Source organism: Melozone crissalis, unplaced genomic scaffold (genome assembly GCF_028551555.1).
Source record: "Melozone crissalis strain CALT ecotype California unplaced genomic scaffold, PUWL_Pcris_2 ptg000017l_1, whole genome shotgun sequence".
Lineage (NCBI taxonomy): Eukaryota > Metazoa > Chordata > Aves > Passeriformes > Passerellidae > Melozone > Melozone crissalis.
Window position 1 is genome coordinate 7322424 of NW_026535795.1, and position 20679 is coordinate 7343102.

Sequence of the window (20679 nt, forward strand, 5' to 3'; positions counted from 1 at the left end):
AAAGGACAGGGGAGGGAGGCTGCGGAACGCTGAGCTGGGCGCGTGGGAGGGATGTGAGGTGGCTCGGCGTTCCCCATGCTTGTGACATCCCAAAAAAGCCGAGTGTTTGTGTGGTCCAAATCGTGCTGGGATGAGCCACGCGCAAAGGGAAGGTGCTCCTTTGAAGGGTAGCCCCGGGAATGCGGGGGTTGTGGGTCCCAGCGAGGTTGTGAGTCCCCTGCCCTCCTCCTCCCAACGTGACAATGGGTGCTGAGCCCCTGTCCCCAAAACCAACACCCTCTGCCCTGAGTTCTCCTCTCCCCCTCACCCCTTAGTGGCACCCGACCCCACCACCATCCCTCTGGACCACAGCAAACTGCCCTTGGAGCACCCCAACTCTTCCCTGGGCAGGGAGAGGACCTCATTCCCATCCATCCATCCATCCATCCATCCCTCCCTCCCTCCCTCCCTCCCACTGAAGCCAACTCCTTTGGCCCCACATTCACTCAAATTCCCAACGATTGCAAAGACCACAGCACCAGCAGCAGCTCGAATGACAAATTTATTTGTGGATTCACCTCCACCTGCAAACCGAAGCGTTCAATGGGCTAATGCTAATCCTCGTGCTCCCCACGCGGGACCCGAGTGGCTCCGACATGAGGAGCGCGAGGCCGTGCTCAGTGGCCAAGTGAGCCCCTCTGGAACCTCCGGTCCTCCCCTCACCTCCATCCCTCCCAGCTTGGCCTCTGCAGGGAGCACGGTCCCACACATAAATACGGACAGACAAGATAACAAAAATAGCATTAATAGTATTCACAAATGAATTAAAAACTACTCGTATATGTACAGCAGAGCGCGGGCAGTATGTACACGGACAAGCTGTGGACAGCTGCGTCTGCCCGCGGTAGGCTTCGAAGGATGGGGGCGTTTATTGTGGAAGCTAATTTCAGCTCAAAGGCCGGAGGTTCCCTGCTCCAGCAGCAGCAGGAGCAGCGTGGGAATGAGGGGGAGGGAAGGCAGACACCTCAGTCACTGCATGCAGCCATCACAGCCACGCATGGGCACTGCCTGCACTACGGGACTGGGAACGCGGGGAACAGCAGTGGAGAGGCCAACAGCTCCTTTGTCCCCAAAGAGGCTCCCCAGAGGTGGAGATGGCTCTCAGTCAGTGCCAGCCCTCACTTCCATCTCCCCTGGGCTTGCTTCCCTGCTCGTCTCGTGAATCAGCTGCTCCCTGGCTTTGCCACCCCTGTGAAGGTGCTTCCCCTGACCCTTCCAATAGCCTGCTCAGGATCCTGGACACCACAGCCCCAGCTCTCTGCAAAGCCCTTTGTGCCAGGGACAAGCACTCTCCCCTCTCCTGCCTCCCTCCTCTGCCAGCCCAGAGGAACAGGCTGGAAAGGGATGAGCACTGTCCCACAGACATCTACATTTGGAGTGAGGAGGAGGAAGAGGACAAAGAGCCCTTCAATCCATGCACAGCCCTGGGCCTGGCACACCATCCTCACCTGGGACAGGCTGCAGCTCCCAGGAACTGCCAATGTGGGGAGAAAGGAATTGTGACCAAGGGCAGAGCCCCTCACCTCTGGCCTCTGCCTCCTCCTCTTCCTCCCCCTGCCACAGGGATGAGCTCTGACTGGAGAAGCAAGGACAGGAGAGGGATGCTGCAGGGAAGCTCCTGCCTCTCCCTGGTGCCTGTGCTTGCCAGAGATGGGGGCACGGAGCCTGACCCTTGCTCTGGCTGGGGAACTTTTATATTAGTGACACATCTACACACACGCACGCACTCACACATGCAAAAATAAGTCTGTTTATTCTCTTCCAAATTATTTGGAGAACCCTGCAGGGTTGGGACACCTTCTAGCCTGTGCCCCCCGCCAGCTGCCTGGATCTCCCCAGCGCTGGGAGCTGGTGGCTGAAGTGCTGCATTGGCCTCAGCGCCTTTTAAAACACAACGGAACAGTAAATAAGACGGGCTACAATAAAAGGAGCTGGCGGCACGAGGGAGAGAACTCCGTGGAGCAGGGTGCTCGGCCGGGATGGAGGGGCTGCCCCGGTGCCGGTGCTCGGGGGCGGAGTGTAGTGGATGTGGCGGTGGAGGCGCAGCCGTCCCGGCCACGGGGGCTCGGCGGCGGCCGCTCACTTGCGGCTCAGCAGGGATCCCAGCAGAAGCACTCCAGCCACTGTCGCCCCCGTCAGGAGCCATTTGTTGAAGGTCTCCTGGCCTTTCCTCATCTCGGCAGCAGCATCGTTCCCATAGAGGTCCACAAAGCGCTCCTGAGGAAAGAGGAGAGTGGTGAGCACAGGGGTGTGAGTGGAGCAGAGGGAAGGGCTGGCAGGAAAGCGGTGGTGGGGACTGGGCAGATGACAGATGCCTTGTGCTTCCTCGCTCTGAATCATGCACACAGGGCAAGGGGGCAAGCACAGTCATGAGAGAAGATGCCAGAAAGGATTTGTGAGGAGAACACCACGCGGGCAGGGCAGGGGATGCATCACGTGCCCTTGGCTCTCTAAAATTAGCATCCAAGTGTGATAGAAATCATTGCAGTGGGAACCCGCTGGGCGCCATTCCCTGGCCAAGGCCTGTGCAAGCAGCACCAGGGCTGGTGCCCATGGCTGCGGGAGCCCACACCGTGCATCCCCCCAGTGATTTTGTGTCCACAGTGGAGCCTCCCACCTCCCACTGCCACATCCTGGCCCTCGCAGGTTACTCCACAACACGAGCTGGATTTCACGAATCCCTGCGGCGAAGGCAGACATTGGGTCGCCAAGCTACTGCCTTCCCACGGCTTCAGGAGAGCAGGCCAAGCACAAGGCTTGGCCAGGAATGCAGTCACTCCGGCCCGGCCCGTCCGAGCCGGCTGCCTCCAGCAGCAGCAGGAGCTGGGAAGACCTCAGCCCATGGTAAGGAGGGCTCTTGGGGTCCCTGAGCCACACACAGAGGGCAGGCAGCAGGGAAACACGTGGCCAGGATCTCCCAGGTTTATCAGGGCTGAGCAGGAGGCTCAGAGCTGGATGGAGAGGAAGCTGTGAGCTCCAGGCTCAGGGATCGCCAGCGTCAGCAGGGGCTCGATGCTGTCGCACCTTGAGCCCATCTTCCAGCAAGATGCCCGGGTTCCTGGTAAGTGAGAGCAGTTCCAGTAACCCAGCTGCTCTGGGAAAGCAGAGATAAGCCCTGCTGACGCTGTCACGCCTCGCCACAGCCGCTGCACAGGCAGGGGGAGCACTCCTGGCTGCCTGCTCTGCCAGCTCTGCCTCCCACACCTGCCCACAGCCTGTGCCCCAGGGCTGCGGGGGTTTGGTGCCCAGGTCATGGCTGGCATCCAGGCCTCTCTTCCATGGAACATGGTGCCAGTTCTCCCAGCTCCCACCAAATAGCCCCGGGATGGTCAGAGCTTGCAGGGTATCTCCTCACTTGCCACATACCTAAGAGCAAGCTCAGGCAGTTTTTCAAAGCAGGGTGTGCAGCAGACCTGCCTGCTTACTCCCAGGGAGCTGGGCTGTGTCCCTCTTCATGGCCACAGGGCTCCCCACCACAGGGGACCGGGTCCTTGATAAGCTGTGCACCTCAGCACCTGCCTCTGCCACCAAAGCTCTTCTCCATGTCCCACCAGACACCTCCCACAGCTGCCTTCCACACCCCATGACCATGAGGAGGTACTCACAAATGCAGCGTGCTGGGACACAGGGACTTTGCTAACTCACCCTGGAGCATGTCACTGCTGCCACCTCACTTAGAGTCCTCTTGAGGGGTATGACAGTCATCCCCATGACTCCCCCACCCACACAGAGTGGCAGAATGCAGCTCACTTCCCACCATGCCTGTCAGCTAGCACAGGATGTGTAGAGGTGTTGTACTGTGTCCTGGCCCTGCAGGAATGGGCAGCATGGAGCTCACAGGTAGATGCTGTCCAGGGAGAAGGGTGAGTCCACTCACCCAGGGACAGTGAGTCATGTGCTGCAGGAGAGGGACAGGAGCAGAGCCCAAACCCAAGAAGGAGATATTTTAAATTCTGGCCCAGGAAATCCCTCTACTGATAGGTGGTGATGAGTATGGAGCTGTGACAGGGCATGGCAATGGCAGCAAACTGAGAGCAGGCTGGAAGGGATGGAGGGCACAGGGAACTGAGGCAGAAGGCACCTGTCCAAAAAACACCACCCCTACAACATTTGTGTCCGGGGAGATTTAGGTTGGATGTTAGAAAAAGGTTCTTCACCAGGAGGTTGGCTGGGCATTGGAACTGGCTCCCCAGGGCAGTGGTGATGGCACTAAGCCTGAACCAGAGTTCAAGGAGTGTTTGGACCACACTCTCAGGCACATGGTGGGATTGCTGGGCTGTCCTGTGCAGGGCCAGGAGTTGGACTTGATGATCCTTGTGGGTCCCTCCCAACTCAGCATATGTTTTGATCTCTCAGTGCCAGGGCCCTCGCTCCAGGGCTGATCCTTCCCTTGGACACAAATCCCAGCCCTTGCTCACAGCACCTGAGGCTGCAGAATGCTCAGCTGGAGGAAGGTGCCTGCATCCTGTGATGTATTCCCCAGAAGATCTGCCTTCCTCAGGGAGTAGTAGGACCTGCCCCACTGAGAGTCCCACACATCTCCACAGCAGGGATGTCCCCACTGTGCCCAGCAAGGCTGCAGGGCTGGACAGGGCCACACACCCACCCAGCCTCTGCGTGGGGCAGGCACCAGGAGAGCCCCCCCGGCAGGGCAGGGAGCCAAGGAGGGCTGGCAGCCGCCTCTCCACGCTGCTTTTTCCATGGCATGTGGTGCCTTTGGGGAAAGGCAGTTCCAAGAAGCCCTTGCTTCCAAGAAAAGGAAGTGTTTGCTGAAGGAGAGATAAATGGCGCATAGTGAGCGCGGAGCTATCGGGTGCTACAGGCGGAGAGCAGCACAGCCGGAGCCCAGCACAGCAGGGAGGGACCTGAGCCCCTCTCCTTCCCTTGGGAAGGGAGCAGCAGCTCTGGAGCCACAGCTGGGGGCTGCAGGGACCTGAGGACAGTGCCTTGCCCTTCCCCAGGGAAACCACCCTAGGAGCTGGGATAGCTCAGCCTCTGCACAACTTTGATCCCAGATGTGTCCCCTGGGAACCAGATCCCAGGCCAGAGGGAGTGGGAAAACAGGCAGAGAATGTCCTCCCTGCCCATGCTGGGGCTGGGTTGAAGGTTAGGGAAAGGCAGCTTGCTCTGTTCCCACACCATCCCCAGCCTCGGCCGCTCTGCACCTGAAGCCCAGCACTGCCAGGACTGAGCCCGACCTCTCTGGCCTGGTGTTTGGATCTCAGGCTTGCCCGGACACGTCCAGATATTTCTGGCCTCCCCCAGTCACCTTTATCTGAGAGGAAATATTTGGAATTCCTGAGCTGATCACAAGGACTGTGGTAGCAACAGCACGTCAGTGTCCCACTCTGTGGGCCTGTTCCAGCCGAGAGCACAGGCTGTTCCATGTGAGTGTCACATCCCCTTCCCACCCCGGGTCACTGACACGGCCCAGAGGAGGATGCCCCAGAGCTGGCAATCAGTAAGCACAGATCTTATTCCTATGCAAGAGGCAATCCCCTGCCTTTGTCTCTCCTCTCCAGAACTGGAGAAGGAATGCTCATTTTCTTGCTGGAGGAGCTGGGGCAGGGCATGCTTCCCTCCTAATGCACATGCTGCTTGCAGGAGGCACAGAACCTGGGCAGAGAGTCAGGCTCCACCACCCCCCAGAGCTGAGGCAGGGAGGTTCTGCAGTGCCAAAAGTTCTCTGGACACTCACAGAGCTGCAAACTGCAACCCAGCACTGTGAGGGATGCAGCAACCATTTAAACACTGCCCAGTGCCCACACACAACCCTGTGGCAAAAAGGCAAGAAGAGCAGGTCTGACCTGAAGTGCTCTGTCTCAAGTGGGAGAGCAGCCCAAAGAAGCATGACTTCTGACTGAGACACTACTCACACCCCAGCCTGGGAAGGGGAACACCAAAATTTGAGGCTCTCATTTGTTTGGTTTCATTCACAGTGCCGCCCATGCAGGAGGGGGAACAGTTGCTGGATCCCATTCAGGGTGAGCAGAGCAGAGCAGGTTCCTCTTTCAAGATAAGCCCCAGCACTTGGGGAAAGAGGATTCGGTGACACTGAGCCATGAGGGCAGGTGAAGGAAGCAGATGTGGGCAATAAACTCCCATCTGGCCTCTGGTGAGGCAGGAGAGCAGAGAGGGGAGGGCTCTGGCAGTTTGGGGCTCAAAGCTTGCCCTGCACAAGGGGTGAGGGGTATGGAGGTCACTGAGATACCAGGACAAAGCTCTGAAAATCAGCAGAGAGGATCCAGGCTCTACTGGAGTAGATCCAGGTTAACTTGGTCAAACTTTGACAGGGAGACTTGGACTCCAGCAGGAGCTTTGGAGCTTCCCCAGGGCTCCAACACCCAGCCAGCCCAGTGAGACACCCCCAGCACCCACCTCAGCACGCACAGCAGCCTTTCCAACCCAAGGACCCTGATGGGTTTTAGCAAAAATGATCTGGTTCCCCAGAACCCCCCCATGGGATAAGTCAGCATTGTTCCCAGATGGATCAACAGAGCTATGGGGAGGTTAAGTGCCTTTCCCAGAGCTGTGTGCGAGCCAGCAGCATGAGCCACAGCATCTGACTCCCAACCCAGGCATTCTCATCACGAGGCAATGTTTCCCTTGAAAACAAGGCTGTTTCTGTTTTACCTTCACCGTAAGTACAGCTGTGTTCCTGCTCAGAGGTCTAACAGCAACCACCGGCCGGGAGCAGAGTCATCTGGATGACCAGACATTTGTTAATGAGATGCTGGGAACAGTTTTGTGCTGAGCAGCAAGACAAGGAGGGAAAAAGAAAGGCAGCAGCTCAGCACAGACCACAACAAAGCCCTGCATCGACAGCAACCTGCTCCCAGAGCCCCTTTGGGCTGCCAGCTCACCACATGGGGCTGGCATATGTGAACCTGGAGGTGAAGCACGGGGGAGAAAAGGCAGCTGAGAGCTTTGAGAATAAAAGAAAACATAAGTATTCCCAAAGGCTGCCACTGGGATCCTGTAAACACAGCTCTGTGGGTCCCTTTGTGATATGAATGGAAGAGACATCCTAGAGGTTCTCCCTCTGCCCTCCTCCCCCTGATGCTGTATCCACATGTGGCCCCCAGCACTCCCAGCCCTGAAAGGAGGGCAGCAGGGACAGAGGGTGACTGCAGAGGTCACTGGACTGCCTGCAGTGCTGGGCAGTGGAGGTCAGGGTGAGCACCTGACTCAGGAGCATGGCAAGGGAACCTGCCATCCAAGGCAGGTCTGACCTTCCCCACAGAAATACACAATTCCCCATAGATCCTAGAATGGTTAGAGGGGACCTTAAAGATCATCTAATTCCAGTCCCCCTCCTATGGGTACAGAAGATCTGCAGCTTCAACCCACTGGTCCCCACCAGCAACCCCAGGCAGGCTCAGAATGGGGTGGGGAAGGGGCTCTGGAACAGAGAGGAAGGGGCTCTGGGGACAGCAGCTGCAGGTGCAAATACTCCAGAGACTCAGCTCTAACTGTTATGCAAATGGTGACCTCCAGGGAAGCAGCTGCTGATCTCCATGACAATGGCAGGGAATGCCACCCACCCACTGCCCCTCCTGCCTTTCCTGCCCTTGGAGCTGGTGCTGGGGTGTTGAGGACCCTGGGGTGCTGGCCCTCCCCAAATCCCAGGGCATTCATTGAAACCTGAGACTGGGAAGGAGGCAGGCATAAATTCAAAAGAGGCAATTAAATAAGAACACCCCCTCTTCTTTCTCTCCTCACTCGGGCTTTGCTGTGGGACTGTAGCTTGGGGGTCCAGCAGGGAAGCTGTCCCTTGGGCCAAAGCCCAACAGACCTGCAGGGCTCCAGCCTAGCCCAGGCCAGAGCCAGCTCTTTTCTAAGCAGAAACAAACCCTCACTAGCACATTCCAGCCCTAATCCTTGCCGCGGCAGCCTTCTGTCAAACTGGTTTCATCACCGGCTCCAGGGAACCTGCAATAACCCCACACCATTCAGCACAATTTCAGCGTTTTCCAAATACATGAAAGGGGCTACAGTGACAGCTGTAACCCCCGTCCCTGCCCCGGGAGACTGCTGTGCACAGCACGAGATGGAGAGCAGGGAATTGCGCTCTCCGTTCCAGAAATCTGCTGAAACATTCATGTGTATTAAAGCCGGAGACGATGTGAATGACTAATCCATTTGCATCCATCTTTCATCAGTGTTCCTCCCAGAGCTAACCAGGCTGAGGGCTCCCGAAGGTGCCACAGCTCTGCCCAGCACCGGGCTGCTCTGGGAGGGCAGCAAGGATGGCAGGAGACACGGCTCTGGTACAAAGGCACAGCGAAGAACACATTGGCTGAGCCGGATCCACTCAAGAGATTAGCACCTGCTGGGAATGGGATTGTTTTCCAAAGGGCATTAAGTGGAATAGTCCGAGGAAAGACGGTCTCTCTGATGCTTGTCCCCACCGGACAGATGGTGTCTGAGCCCCGCAGCAGAGCGGCCTTTGTGCGAGGGGCGCGCTCGGGGGGCAGGGAAGGCTCCTGCTCTCATGTCCCGGTTATCTGCCACGGAGCAGAGGGACAGCACCTCAGCAGGGCCACTGGCACCCAGGGAACAGAGCTCAATTTTCACCTTGTCACTGCTCTTCCTGGACGTCAGAGCTCCTGTGCAATCGTGCCCTTGTGTAACCGTGGGGAAACCTGTGCCGGGGAGACGAGCCACGCTCACGTGTGCCCGGCTGCCGAGCCACGTTCCCTCTGCCAGGGGGTGAGTGGGCGATGCTGACAGCTCTTTCTGGCCCTCACCCACACCGAGAGCCTCACCAAACCCACCCCACAGGGAATGCTGGCGTTACCAGGGCTCAAGGGAGCCAGGCTGGGTGCAGGGACGGTCCCCAGAGGAGGCAGATCCTGGGGAGAGGTGCCTAGTTCTCCTGCCTCAGCCACTCATCCACCAGCATCCTGGAGGAGCGACAGCCAAGCTTTACCACTTCCCACTTCAGCCCTGGCACCTCACGAGGCTGCTGTAATTCTTACATGCCACTTGAATGAAAAAGGGGAAAGGGTGGAGGTGCAGGAAGAGGAGGAAGATGTGCTCATTCTGTTTTCACTTCCTGTTAGGTCCATGAAATCTCAAATTATTCAAGCCACAAAGTCCCTTTTAGCAAAATCCTTGCTGACTTGAGGGCAGGAAGCACAGTAGGCAGCTGATGCAGCAAACGCGAGAGAGAGCAGCGCAGCATGAGAAGGAGACTTTGTGCTCTGCCCTGGGCTCCTCCATGCATGTTGTTGCATGAAATAATCACTGGCTGGTGCACTGGAAGCTTCTAAATGAGGTCAGTTGCTCTATTAAAAGACATTAGCTCTCCAGCAAGTTTAATACACTGGTGAGCCATACGAGTATAGAATGAAGGCACTTGCAACACTCCATGATGGCTGATTTACAGGTAGCAACACCTCATTTTCTCCATATGTAAGTCATATGTCACCCAGGCACTACCCAGGGCCACACACACACCCAGCACCCACATCCCAGCCCAAACCCTGAGCCAGCTCACCACAAGTCACACACACAGTAATGCCACGTACTGCCACCAGACGCGCTCCCTGCACAACACAGGCAGTGTCCCCAGCCTTCCGTAGCTTCCATGGTGGCACAAACCAGGGAGATGGGCAAATGGCACTGGTACTGTTCAGAGAAGCAATGCAGACAGCTGTCCCGCTCCACCTGATCATGGCACTAGGTGCATTCAAACTAAATCAGCTCCGTGCCAGCCTAGACCTCTTCTCTGAGCTTCATCCTCCAGCAGAGAAGAAAACCCTTCCATGCTCCTTCAGGAGGCAGCCAGCTCCAGCAGCTCCCTTTAGACTCCTACCCCAGGGCACTGCATGGTTCTGCCCACAGGCCCCTTGCACAGTCCCAGTGTGAACAGCTCCAGCTCCTGCTCCAAGCCCTGCCTGCTGCCAGCTTGCCACGTTTTGGAGTATTTGATTTCACTCTCAAGAGCACCTGCCTGGCAGCAGTACAGGCAGGGAGAACCTGCCTGCTCTTTGTTCTTGGCCAGGCAAAGACACCTGCCTCGGTTTCCCTCTGAGCTCAGGTGCAGGGCTGTGAGCTGGGGAACTCTGCGTCCATCCTAGATCAGGAACAGGGGCTGAAAGGCTGAGCCCAGCCCTGCTCCCACCGGAGGCTCCTCATCTCCAGGGCTCATCTCCCCAAGCAGGATACTGATGCCAGGAGCTAGCTACTAATTGGATCTACTTAAATCAGCAGCTACGTCTGCAGACACAGCTGAAACACAAGCTTGAGCAGGAAGGAGGATAATGCAATAAATTCAAACAGCTTTCCCCAAGGGAATCGCACAACCCCCTGAAACTTCCCTCTTTGCAGATACAGCCCATTACTCTTCCCTGGGCCTGCTGTGCCAGTGTAGAGGCAAGCAGCAGTGGAAAAAGTAACCAGCCCAAAGCCCCCTGAAACACCAAACTCCCCCAGCTTCCTGCTCCCAGCAGCAGAGGGAAGGCAGACCAGTTACAGCACAACACTCAAACAGTCCCTGTGGCCACGGGAGCCTCTCTGGTTAACGCTCCGAATCCCGCTCCTCCCTCCCTCCCTCGCTACCCCGGAGGCAGGCAGCAGCGCTGAGTGCACTGGGTTTCCCATTAAAGAGATCCTGAGAGACAGCACTGGGCTGGTACACGTGAGCACGTGTCCGAGACAAGGCACGGGCGGCTGGAGAGATGCACGGAGCTGCAGCGGCGTTCCCGCCTGCAGGCAGTCCTTCCCAGCACTGCTCAGCCCTCCGATTCTTTTTTTTGCTAACTAAATTAAACATGAGGATAAAATAAGCAAAATACCTAAAAATAAAAAAATAAGCCGAGCATTTCTACAGCACAACTAGGTCACAGCTCCCCAGCATGCGAGTTGTGGCAGCCACGGCTCAGCCCCTTGAGCCTCCCGGGTTCAAAACTGACATCTCTCTTAAAAGGCTGCTCCCGAAACCCACACCTGCTCTCCGGTGAGCCCAGCTGGAGCCATCTGCTAACGGCTCAGCCCTCAGTACCCTCGTTCCGCTGGGCTGTTGTGCTGTGGCAGGGTAACCCTTCTCCCCACCTGACCAGGATGGGTGCCAGCCGTGCCCCGAGCCTGCCCCGCTGCCCCCCTCCATGGCTGCGCTGTGGGAGAAGCTCTCCCACGCCTCTGGAATGCACGTTCCTTAACTTGAGCTCTTGGCATCTCAGGAATGAATAGGAGCGGGACTTCAAAGAGATCTCGCACCAAGAACTCATCCCGCACATCCTTCCAGGTGAGGAGCAGGGAGGACGAAGTTTCCCTGTCCAAGGTCAGGGCAATAAAGCAAGGAATGCCCTGGCACCGAGGGACTCTGCTTCCCTTTCATGTCTCCACTCTGTGTGTTAATCTTTAGTGGCTCAGAACAATAGTGTTTAAGGGCAACATCCCTCCTTGTGGGAGGGTGGAGCAGGAGAGCAGAGGGTGGAGGAGAGTGGCTGCTCTCCTGCCACGGCAAGGCAGAGCCACCCTCGGTGAATACCTTCTCTCTGAATCAGCAGGTAGGTCAACATCCTGGCTGCTCTGGGGTCCCCAGAGGGGACAGAGCAGCTGCCCCCAGCCCCCTTCTGCTCCCACAGCAGAAGCCACCATTAATCCCTCGCCTCTTGGTTCAGCAGGTCTGCAACACTTCTACAACTGATATCCATCCCTTCCCTTCCCCCAGCTCCTCCTGGGAATACTCTGGCTTTACAGCTAGTGGGGAAGGAACTGCTAGAGAAATACTCCTTGTAAAGTCAAGATGGGACTGTGCTTACAGCCATCAGCCTGGTAAGAACCAAAGGAAACCAAACCTTCTCAGCTTCAGCAAAGGTCTCAGAGCACCACACCACCATTCAGCTGCACCCAGTGTGTGCTGCAGGCGTGTTGCTGCTCCCGGGGGGAAACCATGTACACAAACCACACCAGAGCTCCACGGAAATCAGGCACAGCAGCCCAGACACACACAGAAAGCTGCAGCTTCTACTTGGAAAAGAGGGCTCCCACCCACCCTTTCTGCTGTGCTGGGACACCCCACTGCTGCTGAAGCAGACAGATACCCCGGGCAGCGCTCCAGGGACACGGCTCCAGCGTCAGAGAGGAGCAGGATGAGCAGGCGGAATGACATTACTGAGAGCAGCTGTGAACACAGAGCAGCAAGAAACAGTTTGTTAATTATTTCACAGGTCTTTTTTTAAATGACACTCAGCTCTTCGGATTAAAGAGCCTCGGAGTGCTTTAGGAATCAGAGTTGCCAGTGGCTCCCCTGGGAGCGAAGGAAATGCTATCCCTTTCGCTCAAAGACCCCGGGGTTAAGTGGGCTGCTCTGAGGCACAGCCAGCCACGGGCAGGAGTTTGGCTTTCCAGGCGCCTGCTGTAATCACAGATCTAAGGAACGTAATCAAACTGCACCACACACCGAGAGGCAGCAAGGAAAACAGGCAGGGCCCCAAAGAAGGAGAACGAGGAAAGGGGGTAAAGAGCAAAGCTCTGAAATCAGCCTCTGCACTGCTCTCGGTCTAGCGGCAGGAATGCTGCTGTGGGCCGGGCAGGAAGCTGCAGTGGAAGTCATTCCAATGGCATTTCCTGGAGAGCACTGCAGAAAAGCCTCCCAGGTCGAAGGCTGGGTGAGGAGCTGCCAGGGATCTGCACGCTGAGCCTGGCCTCCAGCTGTCAGTGAGGATACAGCTACCTGGGCTGGCTGCTCCAGGCAGGACAGCCTGAGTCAGGACACTGCTGGCACCTCCCACAGCCAGGGAGGAACACCCAGGACTGTGAAGGGACATGGGGAACCCCACTGGCAGGAGGACAGCACTTTTTTCACCCCATGACAATGGGGCCATCATCTCAGCTGCAAGGGATCAAGGTTGAAAAATAATTGCTGAGGACAAAGTGCAAAGCAACAGTACAGCTGAGCACCCCAGACCAGGTTGCTCAAAGCCCCATCCAACCTGACTGTGAACACTTCCAGGGATGGGGCAGCCACAGCTTCTCTGGGCAACCTGTGCCAGTGTCTCATAAACCTCACAGGGCACAGAACCCTCCTAATATCCAACCTAACTCTGCCCTCTGCCAGTGGGGAGGAATTCCCCCTTGTCCTGCCACTCCATGCCCTTGTCCAAAGTCCCCCTCCACCTCTGCTGGAGCCTCTTTGGGCAGTGGCAGGGAGCCCTCTTCTCCAGGCTGAACAACCCCAATTCTCTCAGCCTGAGATGAAGCCATAGGATTCATCTTCAAGACAGCAAAGCGTGGCCTTACCTAAGCTCAGTAATTTCCAGTGAGTCAGTTCTGCTGCACGTTGACCACCACATGGAACAAATGGCTGTGATCTCAAACAGGATTAGAAGTGCTGGGGCACCCCCAGAACCCAACCTGTAACACTCAGAAGGGCAGAACTCTGGCAAACCACACTCCCAGGAAATGTGGTAATGGCAGGGACAGTTTGTGCAGCATACCTGGGACACAAGGCCAAAAAGCATTTTCAAAGAGCTCAGAATCAAAGTCTAACTCTCAACCTGAAACCATTGAGGAGCCTGGAGCCAGCACAGGACGAAATCCCAGCTGTGAGCTGTCATATGACCCAGGCTGAGTCATTTCCTATCATTCAGAAAAAAAATTTGAAAAGATAAAAATGAGCTTGCTATATTGACATGTTCAAAGGGTTTTCCCCAAAGAAAATCACAAGCTTTTAGTCCTCTGCAGGGTGACACAACACATGTCCCAGCACACCAAGTCCTGTGTGGTCAGGGTCAACTGAGAGCCCAGGAAACACTGAGCCATTGCAGGAAGTAGCTCATTCTCCATCAGCCCAGCACAGTTTGTTGGGATTCATGCATCACAGACTGGTGCTAAAGATGCTATTTGCTTTCGGGTCTAGCCTGATGCAGCCCCTTCATGTGGGTCCCCACCATATGCCCCACAAAACTCTTGACTCTATATCCACAGATCTAACTCCAAGCTCATCCAGAAAACCCCCTTTAAATCCTACTCTGAATGTGGATTTAGCCTTGAAGGAAAAGCTGTCATGCACTGGAGGGTCACAGCCAGGAAGGAACCACTGCTCACTTTCCTTTCTCAAACAGATTAGGCACGGTCAGTACATCTCTGCCTGACAGGCTCTCTCCTGTTCACCCTGTGCTTCCCCCTCTTTCCCTCCCACTCACCAGATTTCTCTCTCCACAATTCCCAATCCCTGCTGGCACCACCATTTCAACTTCACAGCTAGTGGGACCTGGTCCTGGTCAAAGCAACTGGCCCAGGAAAGCCTCCTTTTTGGATCTGATGGCTTGCCAAGGCAGCAGCTCTCTTCTGGCTGGTTATTAAATGTTCCCCTTGGGTTGCTCTTGTTTGTTTGTTTTCCCAGTGCCAGATTGCAGAGCAGAGGGCAAACCAAGGCAGAGCCAGTAAATGTGACAAAACACTTCTATGTTAACGTTATGGAGCAAGATTTACTATTTCCCCTTGCCTCAAAACTCGATTTCTCAAGAGAACTGCTACAGCCCAGCACACAGCAGCCTCCAAAGGCACCTGCACCCCATGGCCTTCCTGTGCTGCCTTTGTTCCACTGGTGGGGAATGAAACAGAGCTTCCCACACAACTGGGCTATGCAGCACTTGCTATGGAGCCATGCTCCTTCCCTCTTTTAGAGGGGCTTTCCAGGAAGAGAAGTGCTGCAGTGCTCCAAAACACAAACCACCTGGGCCCTGCCAAGCAGGCCTGCCAGAACTTGCATCTCTCTCACCAGGACCTGCCTGCTGCACCTCTCGGGAGTGCTTTGTTTGAATGGGACAGGCTCTAACAGCTCCAATGCACCAAACAGACTCCCTGTGCAAACAGGGCGGCAGGAGAGGGATGGCTCCAGCACAGCCAGGGCAGGGTGGCACTCCTCCTGCAGGGAGAGCTGGCAGAGGGCCAGTGGCTTTCTCCCTGCAGCTGGAACGGCGAGAGCAAAGGAAAGCAAAGCATCCCCACGCACACCCCACACGTGAGGCACTCAGGAGCTCTTGTGGCCTCTGTCCCTCGGTGTGGACTGGCATGGCTTCCTACAGGAAGGAACATGACGAAAGCTCAGAGTGGAAGAAAGCTATAGCCAAGATGTCAAATGAGCACTCAGGGTTTGCAACAGGCTGGCAGCAGCAACACTGCCCAGGGCTGGTTTTTGGTGGCTGGTGCTGTGGACTCCCCACACTCCGGCCTTCACCACCCTGCCTGGCTTCCATTCAGCTCCCAGCATAGCCCAGGCAGCGGCACAGCCTGGGCAAGGAAGTTAAAAGCTCGGTTCAAGGTTAGAACAAGAGAGCAAGGCTGTCCCCTGAGTGGGAAACGGCATTTTTCAAAGAGAGAGCTGGTGGGCGGGTCAGATAGAGAGGAGTCCTGACCCTCCCGCAATCTGTTGAACAAATATTTGTTCCAAACAATTAATTTAGAGACAGACACAAAAAAATTGAAGAGTCTGAATCGTGTGGGTTGGGGGTGGGGAACAGAGGGAGGAGGTGTTTGATTCCCCACAAGCAGGGACCAGTGATTTTCCACCAGTGATTTAATCTAAATCCCCCAGAGAGTTCATTTACAAAAAATCAGATTGCATTATCGCCTAGGTCTCCAGGATACAGCCCAATCCGTCACTAACAGCAACAGCCACACTAGCTTGGAAACCCCAGTTTGATCACTTAATTCCAAAACTAATCTGTGGTCTAAAAGCCAAAAGCAGAGGGAGGGGGAAGGAACTCTGTATTTGGCCAGGGTTATCTGCAGGATGAGAGAGCTAATGGGCCACATAGAGCCAGATGAAATGGCCAGCAGATCCCAGGCCATTAATCGAAACCAAGCTCCTCTCCTTGCCTGAGCAGCCCCACCCAGGCAGTGCCCCAGGGCGGTCACATTCCTGGAATTTTTTCACCCTTCCTGAACCAGCTCCCTCTCCCTGGGTACACCAGCTCTCCTTCTCCGGGGTCCCCAGCACTGCTGGCCAGGCACGGGGAGCTGGGGAGAACCTCTTCTCTGTGAGGAGGGTGCAGAGCACAACGCTGGGCTCAAAGGCTCCTGTCCCCTTCCCAAAATGCTGGGCTCTGCCAATGGATTGCGAGCTGAAGGGGGCTGAGAGGCCCCAGCTCCCAGCAAGGAGGCAATTCTTAGATGCCAATGCCTGACAGCATGAACTCTTTCCAGTGGGAACCGGTAAAGGTTACAGCAGCAGGGAATCACTAAGATGCAGAAGCCAAATGAAAACTCAGACATCTGTAGGTCATATACCTCCCGCCGGCAGTCCCAGGCTGCACCGCACAGCCGGACCCGGCATTTCAAGAATGCTTCCTGAAGAAATGCTTATTCATGTTAATACCTCACCACTGAGAGCTCCCAGGGTTTGCTGCTGGGGCAGCTGGGAGCACTGCTCCCTGCCAAGGGAGAAGCAGCTGCAGGCTTAGCAGCTCCCCAGCACAGAGGTTGCCTCCACCTCGGCCCTGGCTCCCACCACACCAGCTCAGACAGTCCCAGAAGCCCACCCACCCACCGAGATCTGCTGTGGGATTCACTTCACCATGAGCAAGGCAAAAGCTGTTTCCAGAATGAAGAAGTAGCTGCTACCTCTGCAAACCACCAGCCAGCCCACCACAACACTGCCTTGGAGAGGAGGAAGCTCCACTCCCTGCTATTAATGACACTGGGAATACACCCCAGAGCCAGGGCTCTCCTTGAAGAACAAGCTTGGATGACATTAGATTTCCAAAGGCTCTTGGAAAAACAGGTCTTTTACATAACATCCAGGGAGGAGAAAAAGCAGGGATGGAGAAAAAGCACGGTGGGCTGACCCTCTTGGGGCAATGTTTAGAGCACAGAAGCAAAGACCACGCACCCTTTATCCTCCCTGCAAGGGGTAGGACAAGCTCTAGCACAAACATTGCAGGGAGCTGCCGGTTTGACCAGCCCCACTGCCAGCCTGGAGCGAGGGAGGGCACGGGCAGCCACCCCCAGCACACAGAGGTGTTCTTACCCATCCGCCATTCTCCTGGATCCAGGGGTCTAAGTGGTCGGTCAAGTACGTGGTCATCCAAGACACGATGCGTTTCACCAATACCCTCATCTCCTTAACAACGCTCTCCACGCACAGGGCTCCTCCGAAGGAGAAGAAAGCCACGATGCGGCCCCAGTTCACTCCATCGCGGAACAGTTCGTTCACTACCTGCTCAAAGCTCTGATACGCCGTGCTGGGGGTGATGTGGAGCTGGGAAGTGAGGTCGCTGAACGCCCGCCGGTACCTCAGCTCGAACTCATCCCCCGCCTCTCTCAGCGCCTGCCTCACGTCGGCTGCTCGGCGGATCTCGTGCACTTCGAGGCTGCTCTGGTGCACGGTGGCTCCGTTCACTATGTGGCTGGTGGCTGCGTGCCAGGAGGGGCTCCCGTTGAGGACCCCGTCCATCTCGTCCTCCTCCCCTGCAAAGTCAGTCCTGTTCTCATCCTCCTCCTCCAGCTGGCTCCAGCTGTATCCTTTCTGTGAGAGCTTGTAGGAAACAAAGTCAATCACTAACTCCCGGTTACTGCTGTACATTTTCACACCTGGGACGCCCTCAATGAGTCCATGGTCCGGAGCACAAGCAGATCAGCACTTAGCAGGTCCCGACCCTGCTCCTCTTCCTCGCGACCGATGGAAGCATCTGACCTTAGCACAGAGGAGGAGAGAGGCACGGAAACGGTTAATGCCACAGCTCTTAGATGCACCCGCGCCATTACCACCGATAGCTTATCGCTATACTGAGATCACCCCGCAGCTCTACGCCGAGGCTCAGGGCCACCAGATTGAAGCCGCACAGAGAGCCGACCACAACACCCCCTCCCCCAGCAAGCAGCCCCGAGCCCCGGGGAGCCCCAGGCTCGCTCCGAGCAGACCCCAGATCTCACCGGCTGCGGGTTGCGCCTGGCAGGCCGGCTGCGGGCCGGGGCGGAGGCGGTTCTTGTTCTGCTGGAGCTTCGGGTCGGCCCGGAACGCGACAGCACCGCCCCCGCCTCGCCCCGCCCGTTAAAGGGCCCGGCGCCTCCGCCCCCTCCGCCGGCGTTACCCAACGGCTGCGGCGGCGGCAGCGGGCGGGCAGCGCTACCGAGGGATCACGGCAGCCCCAGGGCGGCCCGGTTTGACGGTAACCGCAGCCCCCGCCGCCCCGAAGCTCCTCGCTCCCCGCAGGCGGAGAGGATAAACCTTTGAAACCGGCGAGCGCTCCTCACCGCGGGAGCCGCCGCACGGCCCGGCGTCCTTACGGCAGCGATTCCAGTCACGGTTAGCGGCGCGCTGCCGCTGCGGCCAGGACGGTGACACGCCGGGCAGCAGCAGGCGGGAGCACCGCAGGGGGTAGCCGGTCCTCCCGGCCACCGGACTGCCTCCCCCCCCCACCACCGGGCCGCTTCCCCCAGAGCCCCGAACCCACCCCCCCCGGGCACCAGATCGCCCCCCCAGGTCCCTGGACGGCCCCACCGGTCGCCGTACCTGGGGGGCGGGGCCGCGCACGAGGGCCGACACGGCGCCCGCGCAGCCGACACGGCAGCCAATCAGCGGCCAGGAGGGGCGGGGCCCGGCTGCGGCCTCTCCCTTTGGCTGAGCCGCGCGTCACTCAAGGTTTACCCTACCCCGCCCCTCACCTCAGCGCCCGACTGAGGGTCCGCGTCCTTCCCGGCTCTGCCGCGCGGGCCCGGCTGGCAGCGAGGCCGGAGGTCGCCGGGAGCCCCGCCGGGCCTCGGCCCGCTCAGCAGTCCCGGGATTCCTTCCACATCGCCCGCCGAGCGGCCGGGGGGGGTGCGGTAGGGTGGGAGGGGGCAGCAAAGGGACGGCGCGCATGCGCACGGCGCCTCGAGGCTGGGCGAGGAGCGTCAGTTGGACTACGCGAGGGCACGGAGCGCACGCGCCGAGCCGGATGGGCCGCTGCTGCGCAGGCGCGAAGGTGCCGGGCGGAGGGCGGAGCACGGGCGCTCCCTGCCGGCCATGGCGGGGTCAGCTCGGGCCTCCGCTCTCACCGCGCCCTGTGGGCACGGACCTGCCTCTGGCACGGCCGCAAACCCCTCACAGCAGTGCCGGACTAACGTGGGGTGTTGTGTGTCTCCACAGTGCGCAGGGAGCCCGTGGCGGGGTTGTGGGGGGAGGTTTATGCGGGTAGTGCCGGAGCAGTGAAAGCGACTGTGGCAGCCGGGTCCTGCCCCGCCGTTAACAGCTGGCTGCCTATCCCTCTGCAAGGCCGCGGGGAAGATTATGCAGCACTTGGGGTCGATAACGCCCTGCACAAAGGGCACTTTCTCCTCACAGCATTGAGAAACCAAGACGGTCTTACCCGGCGGTGAAAGCCGCCTTCCCCGGGCCCAGCAGTCAGAAGTGCTGATCTGCTGAGGAGCAGCGGGTGGAAACCGGGCAACGAACACTGACAGAGCCGCAGTACCAGAGCCCAGCTCCGGTAGGCTCCTGACCGGCCCCACGGCCGCACCGGCTGACACCGGCTCCGGGGACCCGCCCACCACCCTCTGATAGGCCGCCTATTCAAAGAATCGCCTTTTTTGATTGGTCTACTCTGTCTCGCAGTGCTTTATGGGAGTTATGGTTCGGCTCGCTCCCGGTCATTGTGGCGCTGCTCAAGCACGTACTACATTTCCCGTCAGGCTTTGCCGGGAGAGCGCAACAACGTCACTCGGGGTCTGGTTATCCGGGTCCTCGAGCGGTCCAGCCAATCAGCGAGTCTCAAAGGGTGTCTGCCAGGCGCTGATTGGTGGGTTCGGACTGCCGAGCCCTGTTTGAAATCCGTTAACGGCGGCGGCAGAGGCGCCGCGCGGAGTGGCGGCGGCGCTGCTGAGGTGAGTGCGGGGCCGCCGGCTGGAACCCCCCGGCCTCGCCCCTTTTTCCCCCGACCCACAGCCCTTCCCCATATCTGGTCGTTCGCTCCACTCCGTTCGTGGCGACGCGGCCGTTCCCCGGGCCTACTCCGAGCCCAGGTATTGGTAACGGGGGCTCGGCAGGGAAACGGAGGCGGAAGGCGGCTCCCGTCGCTCAGCCCGCGGCCGGAGCCGCTATTATGGCGCCTGGCGGGCGGGTTCGTAACGGAGCCCCGGGGGCTGATTGCGAACCCCTCGTTCCCCGGGGAAGCCGAGCCCGCGGCCGGTAACGGGAAGAGCCGCCCTGGCGGGATGGGGGGGTTCCCAGTACTGGCGGGCCAGGCGTGTGCCTTACGGTGGGGTGGGGGCCTCGGCAGTGAAATAAAGCTCTAAGTCTTTAAACAATCACGAAATCTGATGGAACGGTGTATTTACCGACGGAAAGCTCTGTAACTTCTTTTAAGTCCAAATCCTGCTTCCCATGGAAAGGGGGGAAGCGAACCAGGCAAAACCCGGCCCAAGTAACAGAGAAAATAATAAGGGCTCTATTTTTATGCGGGGCTTTTTTTAAGCTAGAGGACCTTCAACTTAATGTAACAATTAGTTGAGGCTGTGCTAGCTAAAAATAATTATGTTTTCCTTGAACATCTATTCTTAGAATGTCCCATCTTCATGTCTTCTGAAACTTGTGGGATCTTTTTTAGGGAGCACGAGATGTCAGGGCTGTTTATTTTTGGGAGTGGGGGCGGGTCTGGGCCGTTAGCTGAGCAAAGGCTGTGCCGGAGCTTTTCCCCTGCCCTGGCT

General features: G+C 57.7%; 1 protein-coding gene across 7 annotated transcripts; it reads right to left on the reverse strand.

The window, feature by feature from the left end:
* Positions 1 to 528: 528 nt before the first annotated feature.
* Positions 529 to 18825, reverse strand: BCL2L1 (BCL2 like 1). Of its 7 annotated transcripts, none has more exons than XM_054274731.1 (3): positions 18661 to 18825; positions 17024 to 17684; positions 529 to 2256 (listed from the first exon to the last, which is right to left on the reverse strand). In XM_054274731.1, exons 2-3 carry the CDS (start codon positions 17576 to 17578, stop codon positions 2119 to 2121), a joined length of 693 nt encoding a protein of 230 aa, XP_054130706.1. In that variant the 5' UTR covers positions 17579 to 17684; positions 18661 to 18825; the 3' UTR covers positions 529 to 2118. The 7 variants fall into 7 exon arrangements, with proteins under 7 accessions (XP_054130706.1, XP_054130702.1, XP_054130704.1 ...); XM_054274727.1 differs by having other exon boundaries at positions 17024 to 17689; XM_054274729.1 differs by lacking the exon at positions 18661 to 18825 and adding an exon at positions 18509 to 18568 and having other exon boundaries at positions 17024 to 17689.
* Positions 18826 to 20679: the final 1854 nt, after the last annotated feature.

Bases quoted from the DNA above. Each gene is read 5' to 3' on its own strand.
- BCL2L1 (XM_054274731.1), bottom strand. From the start codon at position 17,578: ATGTACAGCAGTAACCGGGAGTTAGTGATTGACTTTGTTTCCTACAAG. The intron at 2,257-17,023 runs GTAAGAACACCT...CTCTTTCCTCAG, and splicing joins TCCAGGAGAATGGCGGATGG to GAGCGCTTTGTGGACCTCTA.